Raw genomic sequence first — 13,697 nt, forward strand, 5'->3', positions numbered from 1 at the left:
TTGCTCAGATCTGTCCTGTTCAGAGGGTGTTTTTCTGAAGGTCCTCTGCATCAGCCACACTCTGGGCTTGGACATGCTGAACATTTCACAATAGGGACAAACAATATGTTCAGCTTATCACTGGTAATTCTTAAAACTAGGAAGACATATCATGCATTGTGGCTGAAAAATCATCAGGATTAAGGTTGTCAGTGTACTACAGCTGAATAATCAGTGGCATAGTTCCTACACAATTACACAGAGAGAGCAAAACAGAAAAAACCCAGCTCATAAAAACAAAACAAGGAGAAAAAAAACAAAATGAAAAGCAAAAAGCACAGAACAATAGTCTTTTTAACCTAACCTCTTGAACTTTATCATTAGGCTTGCTGTTCTATTGTTGCTGCTGCTTTAACTTGCTTTCTTTCTTTCTGGAGCTTACTTACAACACCCAAGAAGTCAAACATCCTTCAGAGAGTGAAAATACAATGGTAAGAAATGATAATAAAAAAGAAATAAAGAGCATGGGTCAGCAAATGTAGATTGTATTGGGAGCCAGGCATCATTCCCAACTCTTCCACTCACCCACCATGTAATTAAGGGCAAATCCTTTCACTGCTATAAACAATTCAGTTCTCTGTCTGCTGTCTCCTTATAATTATAATTTTTTGGCAGCCTAAAGAATAATATTTGTATATCCTCAAACATACATACACATGTATATATATACACACAGCATGGCACTGAAGGGCTTCATTTAAAAGCTATAAAAATAATAATCATCATTATCATATGCTGTAGTTTAAATAATAAAATAGGAAATAGCCTTAGCAGATTTTTTTAGAGTGCTAATAAACAAAAGCTTTCAAAAAAAGAAAAAAATTAGAACCACTCATTTTAGCCCTAAAATCTCACCAAAACCACTGGAAGCAAAACCTCTCAGAACCAAACCACACAAAATGGATCCAAATGTGTTTAAATTAGATCTATTTGTCAACATGTTTCAACTACCACAATAAATGCTGCTAACAGACACCCATGGATTCTATTCCATAAACATGCTGATGAGCTCAAAGCAATCAAAGTGAGCTCATACAGGAAATTCATAAAGGAAAAGAACACCCAGCTGTCAGGGAAGGAACACTTCTGAGACCTCAGGTATGTAATTTGTAACCTCTCAGCCCTGATTCTTGAGGAGAAGCTCCTTAAAATCTCCCAAGGACAAGCACAAGAAGATTGACAAGCACATGAGGCAGGCAGATAAATGAGTTTCAGTGGTAGTAGTTTTATGGTCCTTCTTTTTTCCTCTCAGGGATATAAACCCTCCCCCATAGGTGAGTGTACTTTTAGCTCTCTGCCATTCTGCACCTTTCTTCCCTCCCAACCTCTTTCAGCAGCCTACCTCACCTTGCAGAGATAGTTCATAGCAAAACTATGGGCTCACTTGTTTTTAGCATCTATTCCAGGGACCAAAGAGGAGCTTGTATGTCTGAAACCTTTAATTTTTCCAGGTGTGCTGACATATCTGACAGATGTGTTACAATGTCAATCTCAGGTAGGTCCTTCCATCACCAGGGTTATTCCCAAACAACTTTACTTCATTGGAGACTGTTTTTTTTTAAAAATGGTTGACCCAGGTTTTTTAGAGCTGTTTTCATCTACACCCCTTCCCTACTGTTCCTTAATAACAGGTGGAGGGCCATCAGAGGCTGTTAAACAAAGGGATGGCTCCTGCACTACAGATCACCTGCACCACTCACCTTTCCACCCTCATCAAATCTTCCCACATGAAAAAACCATTCTCGAGAGCAGAACCAGGTTGGCATGATCACAGTAGGCCCATGGGAGGTGAACACCTGGGAAAGAGGGAAAAAAATCCAGTCAGTGAACAAAATGTCAAACCAACAGCTTGCTGAGGAACAAGCAGACCTTACACATTCACCTGAATTTGTTCCTATGCATAACCAATTTCAAACACTGAGAAGAGCAAGTGCAGGAAATGTAGCAGTGCTTAGTGTTGGAGGCAGTACCAGAACCTCACAGCTGCCACAGCCCAAATGCTCAGTCTGGTTCCTGCTCCATATTCCATCACCTTCTTTTCTCTCCTAAGCTGCAACATGAGCAGAGTACTATAAACACTTTACCAAATTTAGAGTATTATACTGGAGTTGGCACTTTATTAGTAATGGGGATGTTGATATGGAAGTGAAGTAATTGAGAAGAATCACAGGAAGTTCAAGTCCTTAAACTGAACCCTACAATTGCTGAACATTGATTTTTTTTTTCAATTTTATATTCCTTATACATATATTAAGTATGAACTTCCACTGATCTTTTATTTCTGCCAAAGACACTTAAATCCTAATCAAGCTTGGACAAGTAAAATGCAATTTGTTTTAAACATTACCTGAGTACTGTGGATTTTCTACCCAGGGGTACCTATGATAAAAAGTTGTTGGAAAGGAAGAGCTTTAAGTAGAGAAAAGGGAGCAACTATTAAGTTAATCTCTTCATTTGTGACAGCCAAGACCTATACAAATGGGCCTTTGAAGCTTTAAACAAACTTGTAAATACAACTGTGAAATAAGCCAGAATGTGTTTTTTTCTTTTAGCACAAGATGAAGTATCCAGGCAAAGAGGAGACTGAACTTGTCAAACACTACGTGCAAAGTGAAGGCAGGAGCAGCAACACAGGAACTACAGAGCACACCCTGGGTCAGGAAGGCAGAAGAAAGCAACTTCACAACTCCAGTCAGCCAAATGACAATGCTGATGCTGTGAGCTGGCAATTTCAGAGCATGTTATGGGAATATTAATATTCCTGTACACCTGAAGTTCCTAAACTCAGAGCATGAGTGTACATTTGTCACATGCATCTCAATTTACAGGTGCTCCTCTTAATATCAGCCTGAGGGAGCCCCACAAACTCTTGTCTAGTAACTTCCATTTCCACAGATAAACATGGATTTAAAACCAAATAAAGACACTTAAATCAATTGTCCAAATTAATTAAATTAGAAATCTAATCAACATTTGACAGATGACCTACTCCCACTTTTCTCATGGGCATCTGCCCCCACACAGGCATCCACCTCAGGGTGAAGTACTCAGCATGCCAGCTCCAGGAGCACAATGACAGAACTTCACTGTCCCTAAAGGGATCCTAGGGTCACTCATTTTCATCCAGACACCTCAATTCTAGGCACTCACACTTAGTCAGAACAATCCTATCACCTAATGTGTCTTAACACATCAGCAGGTTGCCCAGAGCAGAAATAATCTAATTCAGAGGTGTTAAATGCAAAAATCTCCTCCCAAGAGTCAGTGGGATCTGAAAGAGTCAAAACCATCCCAGAAAAGCAGAGCAGCCAGTGATTACTCAGTACATGGTTATTAGCTCCACATTAATTACAAGGGCAATTGAGTATGGCCTGAACCAAACAATGACCAAACAGCAATCCCAAAAGAAAACAGCAGCAGGGAGAAAAGCCAGGCCAGAGGGCATTGCATTGAATCTCATTTCTGAAGGAAACAAAAACTTCAAAAGAAAGTCTCGAGCCCATTGGACTTGTGAAATGTGTCTGCAGAGGCCAGAATGCCATTTCCTCAGAGAACAGAAATGCACTTCACCTTAGAGATGGAGCTCCATGCAAACAGCTGTGCTCACGTGCCAAGAACATCCATCCCACACATCTGAGATAATGTGTGCTCCACTGACAGAGATACTCCAGTGAAACCAGACAGAACAGATCTCAAAAATTTGAGAGAAAGCATCCACAAGCCTCTTATGTTAGCACAGATGCTGAGATGGTGATTTTACAGCAGACCATCACACTGCATACACTGATGTCTCTCCTAAATCCAGCACTGTTCCATGGCTCACTGTCCATCTCAGGAGAGACACCACAGCAGGATCACATGGGCAAAACAGAGACTGATGATGCCACACATGATCTCAGGATCTTATCCTTCAAGAAGTCTTTAAACCAGCACAGAGCTGAGAGCCAATGAATTGGCAAATAAACTTTTTCTACATGAATACTTACAATGCAACATCAAAATTAACTTTAGGAAATTTATTTGTGCTGCTGTCACAAAGGACAAATTCGTATTACCTTGTCCCCTTCTACATAAGAATAACTCTTGTGAAGCTGAAATTCTCTTTGTTGTTAGTTTAGTCTTCAGCTGAATCTCCTGATCCAACAAACCATAAACCAGCAGTGCTACCACAAAGGAGGAAAACAAGGTAAAGAGAACAAACCCCTTCTTTTCAGCAGCAGTAGAGACAATCCAGAAATAATCTTTAACCTGATAAAACTGCTAGAAATCTACATTTACACCACATGTACATGAATTGAAGAGCTCTCCCACTCATCCTGCCTCTGGCTACACACCCCAGGCACAGCACTGGCACTCACCTGACCCCAGGATGGATCAGAGCACTACATCAGTAAAAAGCCATTATTTTCCTTGTTTTTAGTGTTGGTTTTCTACAGCCTTAGTTCTCTGAATCAGTTCACTGTGGGGTCAGAGTAGCAATACTGCTGACACACTGGAGAGGGAAGGAAAAGCTCTGGAGAGGAAAACAAGCCCTCCCTTTTTGGTCACTGCCCACAGTTAATGAGTCCAGCTGTAACATAAAACTGCATCCTCTGAATACCCACTCTGATGGGAGGAGAACTGGCCAGGAATAACACTAACTCCTGTTCTGAAACACTGAGGCATCTGCCAAACTTCTGAAAACCACCTTCCAGAGCTTTTGAAATTTTATCTTCAAGAGAAAAAAAAAATAACCTCAACCCTCTGCACTTTGGAAATTCTATATTTCACCTTGGTTTAGTCTGATGGGAAAGTTTCCTCTGTATTTCTTTTTTGTCTATTGTTGTCATAAACTCTTGCCAAGGTGTTAAAAAATGGTCAAATTGCCTTATTCTGTGATGAAAACTACAACTTCTCACTTTGTGAGTCTGACACTCTCAATTTTATCCATAAATCTTTTAGATTGCATCGACTGGAACAAGAGAAACAAAGAGGACATGCTAATCTTAACTTGAAAATCAATCAAAAGCAGAATTTGAGTGATGGTGCCATGAACTATACTTAGTTTTCTTGGAAATATTCTCCCACTGTCTTGTGTCACCTTGGAACACCAGTGGGTTTCCATACCTCCTTGAGGAATTAATTCAGTATTCTGAGAGCAGGTTGGACCTGTGAACCTTTCACACACAGCTGGATTGAAAGATTCCAGCCTATTCCAGCCTAGAAAGATTAATGCCTATTAATAATACTTGCTGTTAATTACAGTACACTGTATGCTGTAAAAAATAACTAAATATATGAATATTTATGTTAAAAGTCAGAAGATGAAGGTATAAATCTGTTCAGGTTTAGAATTCCTGAAAAACAGTGTTGCCATAACCTAACTGGAATCCATCTCCAGATGATGGGCACAAATTCCTATTTCAGCATCACATATACTAAATTATTTAGAACTTGTATAACTATCTGGGTTTATTCCAAAGATCAAGTAGCAAGTAATTGAAACTGGTTTATTCTTGTTCACTGTTTGGCTATCAAATTACATCCAACTGTTACACAGATTCTCTGAAAATAAATCTAAAGAATACAAAGAGTTGATAAAGTGACTTTCATTGTTGTGTTTCAAAGCTGTCAACAGCACATGGAACTCTGGTTCCCACTGATGCTCACTGCAGATCATGTCAGCATTCAGTGTAAAAATTCAGATCCAATACAGGGAAAGGCATTTGTGTGTTTACAGTAACTGGTCAAGGAAAGTTCTATTTCCTGAGGCAGCAAATCAAAGTCTAACTGCAGTGTGGCAACAGCAGATATGCAGATGCTGAAACAACCTTATCACATCAGATATCATTGTGCCATGCAGGACACACAGGGGAAACCAGGCAGCTCCCAAAAGCAGCAGAGTTAATCACAGCCCCAGACTGCTTTCTAAAGCAACAAGCTAATTCCCCAAAATGCACCACACATTTAATTCTACTTATGCTACAGCATGGTTCAAAATTATATCCACACAAATTAAGGGTTAGACAATCTCCTCTGCTGAGATAAATTAAGCTTTCCAATATCCAGGGGCATGCATTGACATGTTAGAAAGAGAAAAAGAAAACAAAACCCATGGGAAAGGCCATATAATTCTGTATGCTGTAGGCAGACCATAGACTGAAGGACATCATTCCTCACTTGAAGCAATAATGTGTTAGGATACCTGGGCATTAATTCACCATGAATGCACCAGGACCTTGTTACTGAAGTGTCCCAGGTCTACATCCAGAACCAGGTCTGTGTGTGTTAGTGTGAGAGAAGAGGTGCAGATGGTAGGGAAGAGAAAAAAAGACTCTTCCTACTTCAAAAAAGTACTGGGCAAAGATTTTTCAAAAGAAAATAACTACAACGAGCTTTATCAAGCTTTCAGGAACCTAAACAGGTAGCGTGGGATGGACTCCATGCAGTTAGTTTACACTGTACTGAGCTGCTGCAGCCTGTCCTAGGCCTGTACAATAACTGCCTGTGTCACCTCATCACTGCAAGCTCTGAGAGCAGCTGAAAATCCTTCTCTAAAGAAGCTGGAATCCAGCACAGCAAAGAGCAGATTATTGAAAGAAACCACAGCTTGCCTTCCTGTGCAGAAAAGCAGGGGAACACACAGTAATTCTGGTGCAGGCCTGGCTGAAAACAGTGGTATTTAGCCTTCCCAATCCCAAACACTACTAAGCAACAAAACTAATCAAAAAGAGTAAGAAAGTCCTGAGAACTGCTAATGCCAGTGAAAGCAGAGAGCATTCAGCACCTCTGAGAACGTATTGCTGCTCCTGGAAAATTTATGACTTACAGCTTCCTGTGATTTCCTCTGGATTTGAAGCCTGAATGAAGGCTGGAATGTCTCACAGTTTGCAGGACACAGAACAGAGTCAGTGAGAGGAGCTGTGAGATGATGCTTTCTCTTTCTGCAAAGGGCACAGTAACAGGAGGAAAGCTGGGGAGAAAAGCTGAACTTGGCTGAACTGCAGTAACAACCTCCCTGGTTCCTCACAGTTTACTGCACTTCTAGTGCTCTTCACTAGTCCATTCACCTTCAGAAAAATACAACAGTCCTCTTTACAGCTATGCAATCTTTATATCAAAACATCAAATTTTGACAAGTAGCATTCCCTACATTAAATAAAATGTTCATACCAAGTCTCTACAGTGAAACCACCACCTGGAATGAAAACCAGGGTGTGCATCAGCAGGACATCACCTCCTCCTGACATCTCTGGCTACAGGAGAGACTCACAAAAAAATTAAATGCTGGGTAAAGACTGCATATAGCAGGCTACTCAGATTTTCTTAAAATTTGCTGCTGAAAGCAAACCTGTTTATAAACTTGCTACAAGTAAATATATTAACTTTGGGTTTCTAGTCCAATTCCTATGGATTGAGTTGGCTGTGGCTTTGCTTTTTTGTGAGCCAGCTCCTGCCAGCCCCATTGTGTGGGATAATTGAGGGCAACCATACTGCTGAATATCTCTGGTTTGTAGCCGAATGCCCAAGAGCAAGCACCATTCTTTTAGACATTTTTAGAGCTTTTCCCTGCTAATGACAATGAATTAACCTACTGCTGAAGCCAAAACAATAGCTGCATGCAAAGGAAACAGCCTGGATGATTTTAGCATGTCTTACAGCTTTTTTGGGGGTCTGTAGGCTACTAAAAGTGGTTTTTGCAAAAGGTTTCTCTAATTCTTGGAGATTTTCCAGTATTTAAGGAGTGGAGTATTACAATGGAAGAATGACTCCATCCAGTAAAATAAAGCATTCTGCACCAAGAAGTTGTCTTCCTGGCTTGCTGTTTGTGCTGAGGTTTTATTACAAAAGAAAGAAAACAATCTGCTTAAAGTCATATTGGCAGGTCCTAAATTGTGATTAGAACAAACAAGAAATCTGCTAAGAAACAACACCTCCAATGCTGATGTAATATAAGACAAAAAATTTACCTTTCCATTTGACTTGTGGATGTGCCATTTAGAATTTTCACAAGCTGCAAATTGAATTGGTCTTTCATATTTGTGACTTATTAGATAGCATTTATCAGATGACAATATAGACAACAGAAGTATCTCCCTACACGGTGTGTAGTTAAAAATTAAAACTATTCTGCTCAAAGTGCACAATGCCCACAATTAACAAACTTCCCTAAAATGTGCTAGAAAAGAGGAAAACAAATGCCCATAAAATGCAACACATGAAACTTTTCTACATACCAGCTCCCAGAATTCATGTTCAGCTGAAATGTGAGTAAACCTCCTGGCAAATCTCAGCTTCAGCAAATTTCAAAATGCAGGTATTTGGAGAGAGAAACATGAAATACTTCTGAGTGTTTAGGATTATCTGAGAGTGTAACACATCCTTCACACTAATGCTCACTGATTCTCTTTTTCAAATAAAAGCTTGTGCTATAAAAGTTTTATGCAATTTGGAAGTGGGGGACACATGACCTGCAGTTAAATGAAAAGAAATACAAGCACCTTATAAACAAGCATCAAACAGTAGGGAAGGAGATCACTTTTGAATTTGAGAAGTTCAGCTGTGTGCTAATGTACATGCAAAAGACCCACAGGAGAAATATTAAATATTCATGCAAACTTGCTGTATTTCTTCTAATAAAAATTATATTTCTTTTGTGATTTTTCCCCCCTATAGACTTTTACCCTTTAGAGAAGGCAAAAAGAGAAAACTTAGATCAGATCTTAAACTACAAATTCTGATTATCTGATTAACAGCTGCGATAGTAGAATGTTTTCTTTAGGAAATCAAAGCAAACTTTACCCTAAATCTCTCCCTCATTTCTTCCATCATATCACAAGTCTTTGGGGAGTATCAAAGCACCAAATGCATTCCAGTGCCTTGAGAGTATTTGATTTGAGTTCTGTAACCCTTCAAAACTGTGAATGGGAGAACAAGGGAAAGGCAGAAAATAAAAATGTATTTAAAAAAATAAATGTCACAGCTAGTGCAGAACCAGTAAGAGCAGATTTTACAGAGGGAGAATTTAAGATCTCAGGGTTTTAACCTTCTGTACACTTTCTCTAATCTTCTACTCCACAATCACTTTCTCACAATGAAATAGATACATACTGAGAGTAAAAAAAACCCCTTACCTCAGCACCAGTTTTTACACACATAAACATTTTTGGTAATGAAAGGGACCCAACACAAGTCCAGAATCCAGTGGTCTCTTACAAGAGTTTGTTTTTCAACAGTGCAGAAGACACATTTGGAAAGACCTCAACCAACCCTGAGCATTTGCAGAGATAGAAATTAAGTGCCCATCAATCTGTAAAAGTCTGAGACAAACCAGAGCTGGGAGCACTACAAAGCTTTCCCCTCCTCTCTGCATTCTCCTGTTTCAGCCTCCCTAATAATTTGTTGATGGCTTTATATGTGGGATTTGATTTTGTAGGTTTTTCCCTGTGTCCCAGCCAAAAGCATGGCCAGCATTTCATGAATTTGTGACTGACTGTAACCTCCAAACTCTCACAGCATGGGCAGCTTGAAGTCACCCTGTACCCCTGAGTCTGGGCCCTGGGTGTGCATCACTCCTGACATTCATTTCTCCTGTAAATTCTGCCTGAACCTGGCATTTTCCATCCCTGCTTTGGAGTGTTACTGCTCAGACAGTCATTCAATCCAGCCAGCACATTAAAATACTTTTAAAGAATTCAGGGGTAAAAAAGAAGGTAATTAATAGCTTCAGATCTTCCAAGCAGAGGCTGGTGAGTGACCAGGGCACCCACACTGCTCTGGAACAACATAAAACCTGCAGTGATGAGGATGAGAGTCCAGGTTCACCCCAAGCTGGAGATGGAAAGCAAGCAGCCCTCTCCACAGGGGAGAATTTCTGCCATGGGGCAGCTGAAGCCCTGCAAGGTCTCTAATCTCTAATGAACACAGAGGAGCTCCAGAGGGCTCCTAAATTCACTAGTTCAGGTTGGCACCTTTGAAGGGCCTGCCTGAGCCTCATGTAGCTGTACATTCCTATAATCAGACTATTATAATTATCCTCAAACTGATGGAATGACTTTTTCCACTAGGATTAAATTAAATTTTAAAGAAATAATCTCCCAAAAGTGGTTTTAGCACACAATATGAATCTGATAATAAGCAAAGTGCAGCTAAAATGTTCAAAGAATTAGGAGGAATCCAATTCTGCTACACATATGAAAAAGATTTTTTACATTCTTTTTTATTATCATCTTCTTATCCTGTCCTGCAGAAATATTCACACCAAAAAGACAGTAGATATTTACTATATGGCCTTCAGCATCTACCATCAATAAACAGTAAGGGTATCTGCATTAAAGGGTCTTGCTATAACATCAAAGAAAAACTATTAATAACTATCTAAATGAAACTAACTGAATTAGAAAAGAAAATGTTGATTTTTTCATTTGCCAAGAAGCTGAAAATCAGTGGAGGAAGCAGATGCTGCAATTGTCCTTAATGCAATTTAAAATTTGAAAACAGAGCAGCAGTTTTGGCTATACTGAAACATGGTTGTAGCAGCAGCTGGGAAGGATCTACTAAGCAGCTCTTGTGATTTATATCTTTGAGAGCTCCATGGGTCACTCAACATAAACACCCTTGTTTGTCTCACACATCCTGCTAAAAATGATTAAGATTTAAATGAGGTTTCAGGTCTCTGAACTATGAATTCTGAGAAAAGGTAGTGTAACACAAAAAAGCACAATAACAATGTATCTTAGAAATAATGTGGTTAAAAATATATAGTAATAATTATTTCCCTGTCATTCTTCACAGAATTCAGATAATAGCTTAGATAATTTCCCCCAAATTCCCCAAAATTAGAAACAAAAACTTTGTGTGTGCTGCTTGTTTATCACGGTGACAAACAACTACAGCTTTGAAACTCAAGTACAATGTCAGCAAAACAAAAGTTCTAAAAGAGTGAAATCAGGTTTCCCCTTAGGGCTTTATCCAACTTAGCTTAGTATTAAGTAAAATCAGTTATCAACAATACTTATTGCTATTTCTTATAAAATATTTACTATAACCTCTTTTTGGAAATGGGGATCTCTGCCGTTTTCAAGCTGACCCTACTCAAAAACAAATCATAGAACCAGAAGGATCTGTGTGTGGCAGTAATGAAGTCCCAGTTCCAAAATCAGCAAAATCTCAGAAATAATCTTTTAATCTGATTCAGGAAACTATTCCATCAGTAGCATGTATGCAGGCAAGCTGCAAATGTTTAAATATTTAGCCAGGTTGAGACATTTATGAACAGCAATTTTTCACACATGCACATGTGTTATTCTGCACCAAAAAAAAATTGCTTTGAGACTGGAGGTGAAAAAAGCTTTTTTTTTAAGGAAAAAATGGATGCAAAATGATGAGCCTCTTGAAAAACAGGCTAATTAATCTATAAAATATAGATATTTATATTGTGATGGTTACTCCCATCATATCCACTTGCATCAAGTCACCTCTTCTAATCTGAATTCAGGAGAAGAGCAGCAAGCTGTGATCTCCCAAAACTGGCTGCAGCATTTCAGCCACACAGCAAACTTCATGATAATAAATATCATCTTCCCCTTCAAAACAAATAAACAAACAAACCCACAAAAGCCACAAAAAAGAAAAAAAAAAAAATGAAACCAAAAACCAAAAAACCCAACCCAAAATAAACAAACCCCACAAAAACCCCCCTAAACACATAAAAAAACCCCACCATACTAAAAACAACTTCAAATAATGCCAGAAGATGATAAAACTAAAGAGGTAAAATACCTTCAGGACTTGTAAATTCTATTAAAACTCTGTGAAAAATGACACCCACTGGGTCTTTAAAAGGCTGTCTGTGTCAGTGTAGGGATGGCCACTGAGGAATCAGCCAGAGGAGGAATTCTAACTGAAGATCTCTGGTCTCAAACCTCCAAACTCAGCAACATCATTCCTAAACAGAAAAAATACTGACTGGCAAGTCTTTCTTGCTAATGCTAATGAAGATATCACCACTTTAAAGCTCATGGAACATGAAAAGTTGTCCTGCTCAGCCAAAACTTCAATTTGTTTTCCTACTTTATTGAAACATGAGAAAACTTAATCTTAGGAAGAAGTAGAGAATATGGTGCTCTGTGTTATTTGTGCTGTACAACTGCCATGGGGGTGAGCAAAGAAAACACCCTGCAGGCTGAGGAAAACCTTTAGCAGACATCCCAGCAGCAGAGGGATCTGTAAGTGAGAGGGAAGAACACTTCCACAAGCCATCCACATGCTCTGGGTGCTTCCCTGCCAGGTGTGCTGAGGTTCCAGCACTGCAGCAAGTCTGACACTTCAAGCACTTTAATGTGAATGGGGCTGTTTATAAAAACCTCCTTCCTTCACTTCCAAGGGGAACTTCTCACATGTTTCATACTGTACCACGATGCTGTGTTTATACCAACTGCCACTTTGGAAAGACAGAAACCAGGTTTACATCCAGTATCTGCAAAATGTAAAGTTAAGAAGTGTTACCAAGCAGCTGGACAGTGTTTTAATTCAATGGAAGATGTTTCTGTTTCCACTTACAGCAGTGAAAATCTGGGCTACCTTTGCTGACTTCAGTGGAATTGCTGCATCCAGTGCATAACTGGCTGGGATATTTGGACTTCTGATCCATCCTAGACCTCTGCTGTACCTACAAGATCCCCTGCAGGCAGGCAGAGGGGCTCTGGGAGGGGAGGAAGTGCATTAGCTCAGGTCTGGTGCCCCCCCAAGCCACATCAGGGAGTCAGCAATGTTAATTCATCACTGGGATAAAACTCATCAAATGTGCCAACATACTCAGAACAGAAACATTTCTGCTGCAATAACCTGTCCAAACCCCAAACCTGAACATTTTAAAGGAAGTATAAATATATTTTTAAAAACTCCCATTTTTATACACACTGAGTAAAATAGAATAAATAAACTGCTTCAGTTGGAACAGACCTACAATGACCATCCTGAGCACTTTAGGGCTGACTAAGTCAAAACATGGTTTTAGGGCCCAAATGTCTCTTCAACACTGACAGACTCAGAGGACTGACCACCACTTTGGGAAGCCTGGTCAAAAAAATAAGAGGCACTTTAATTTTATCACCACCAAAAGATGATTGGACAAGTTTTACTCACCCTCATCATATTACTTTGGATATTTCAGTGACAGGCTGGGCTTATTCTCAATTTCCAAGTTGTAAAGTTTCCAACTTGCAAGCTTTCAGCCCGGATACATTTCTGCACATCCTTTCCCTTGGCTCTTGCCCTGTTAATTCCACTGGGCCCCACTGGACAGCCCAGCCCAGCCCCTGATCTTCCCCAAGTGCCTGCTCCCACAGCAGTGGGACCAAGGATGAGGAGGCACTGGGCAGCAGTTTGCCTCTTATGTCACTCACAGTCAAATGCCTGAGACTTGTCTCAGGTAACACAAAGCAATCCAGATGTCCTTTGGAGCAAAAGGAAAGGAATATAGCAAGATCTTCAAAAAATCAAAAAAATAATAAAAGAAAAAAATTGAGAAGGCTCAAAACTTCCTCTGCTGTCACAGCTGTTCTGGGCTTTGAATTCTGTTTAAATACTGTTCAGTGGAAGAGTCAAACATTCAGAAGAACATACAGCTGGGCAACAACCACCACCCCTGGACTCTCTCATTTCTGCTGTACTGGGAG

The 13,697-nt window shown here is 39.7% G+C and overlaps 1 protein-coding gene across 4 annotated transcripts in view; it reads right to left on the reverse strand.

The window, feature by feature from the left end:
* Positions 1–13,697, reverse strand: part of B3GNTL1 (UDP-GlcNAc:betaGal beta-1,3-N-acetylglucosaminyltransferase like 1) — a 105,819-nt gene that overhangs the window by 32,133 nt on the left and 59,989 nt on the right. For all 4 annotated transcript variants that reach the window (XM_056506018.1, XM_056506017.1, XM_056506019.1 and 1 more), the window contains exon 7: positions 1,740–1,835. In XM_056506018.1, the coding sequence (XP_056361993.1) occupies positions 1,740–1,835 (96 nt within the window). The remainder of the gene's footprint in view (positions 1–1,739; positions 1,836–13,697) is intronic.

This window comes from Oenanthe melanoleuca, chromosome 18 (genome assembly GCF_029582105.1).
Source record: "Oenanthe melanoleuca isolate GR-GAL-2019-014 chromosome 18, OMel1.0, whole genome shotgun sequence".
Taxonomy (NCBI): Eukaryota; Metazoa; Chordata; class Aves; order Passeriformes; family Muscicapidae; genus Oenanthe; species Oenanthe melanoleuca.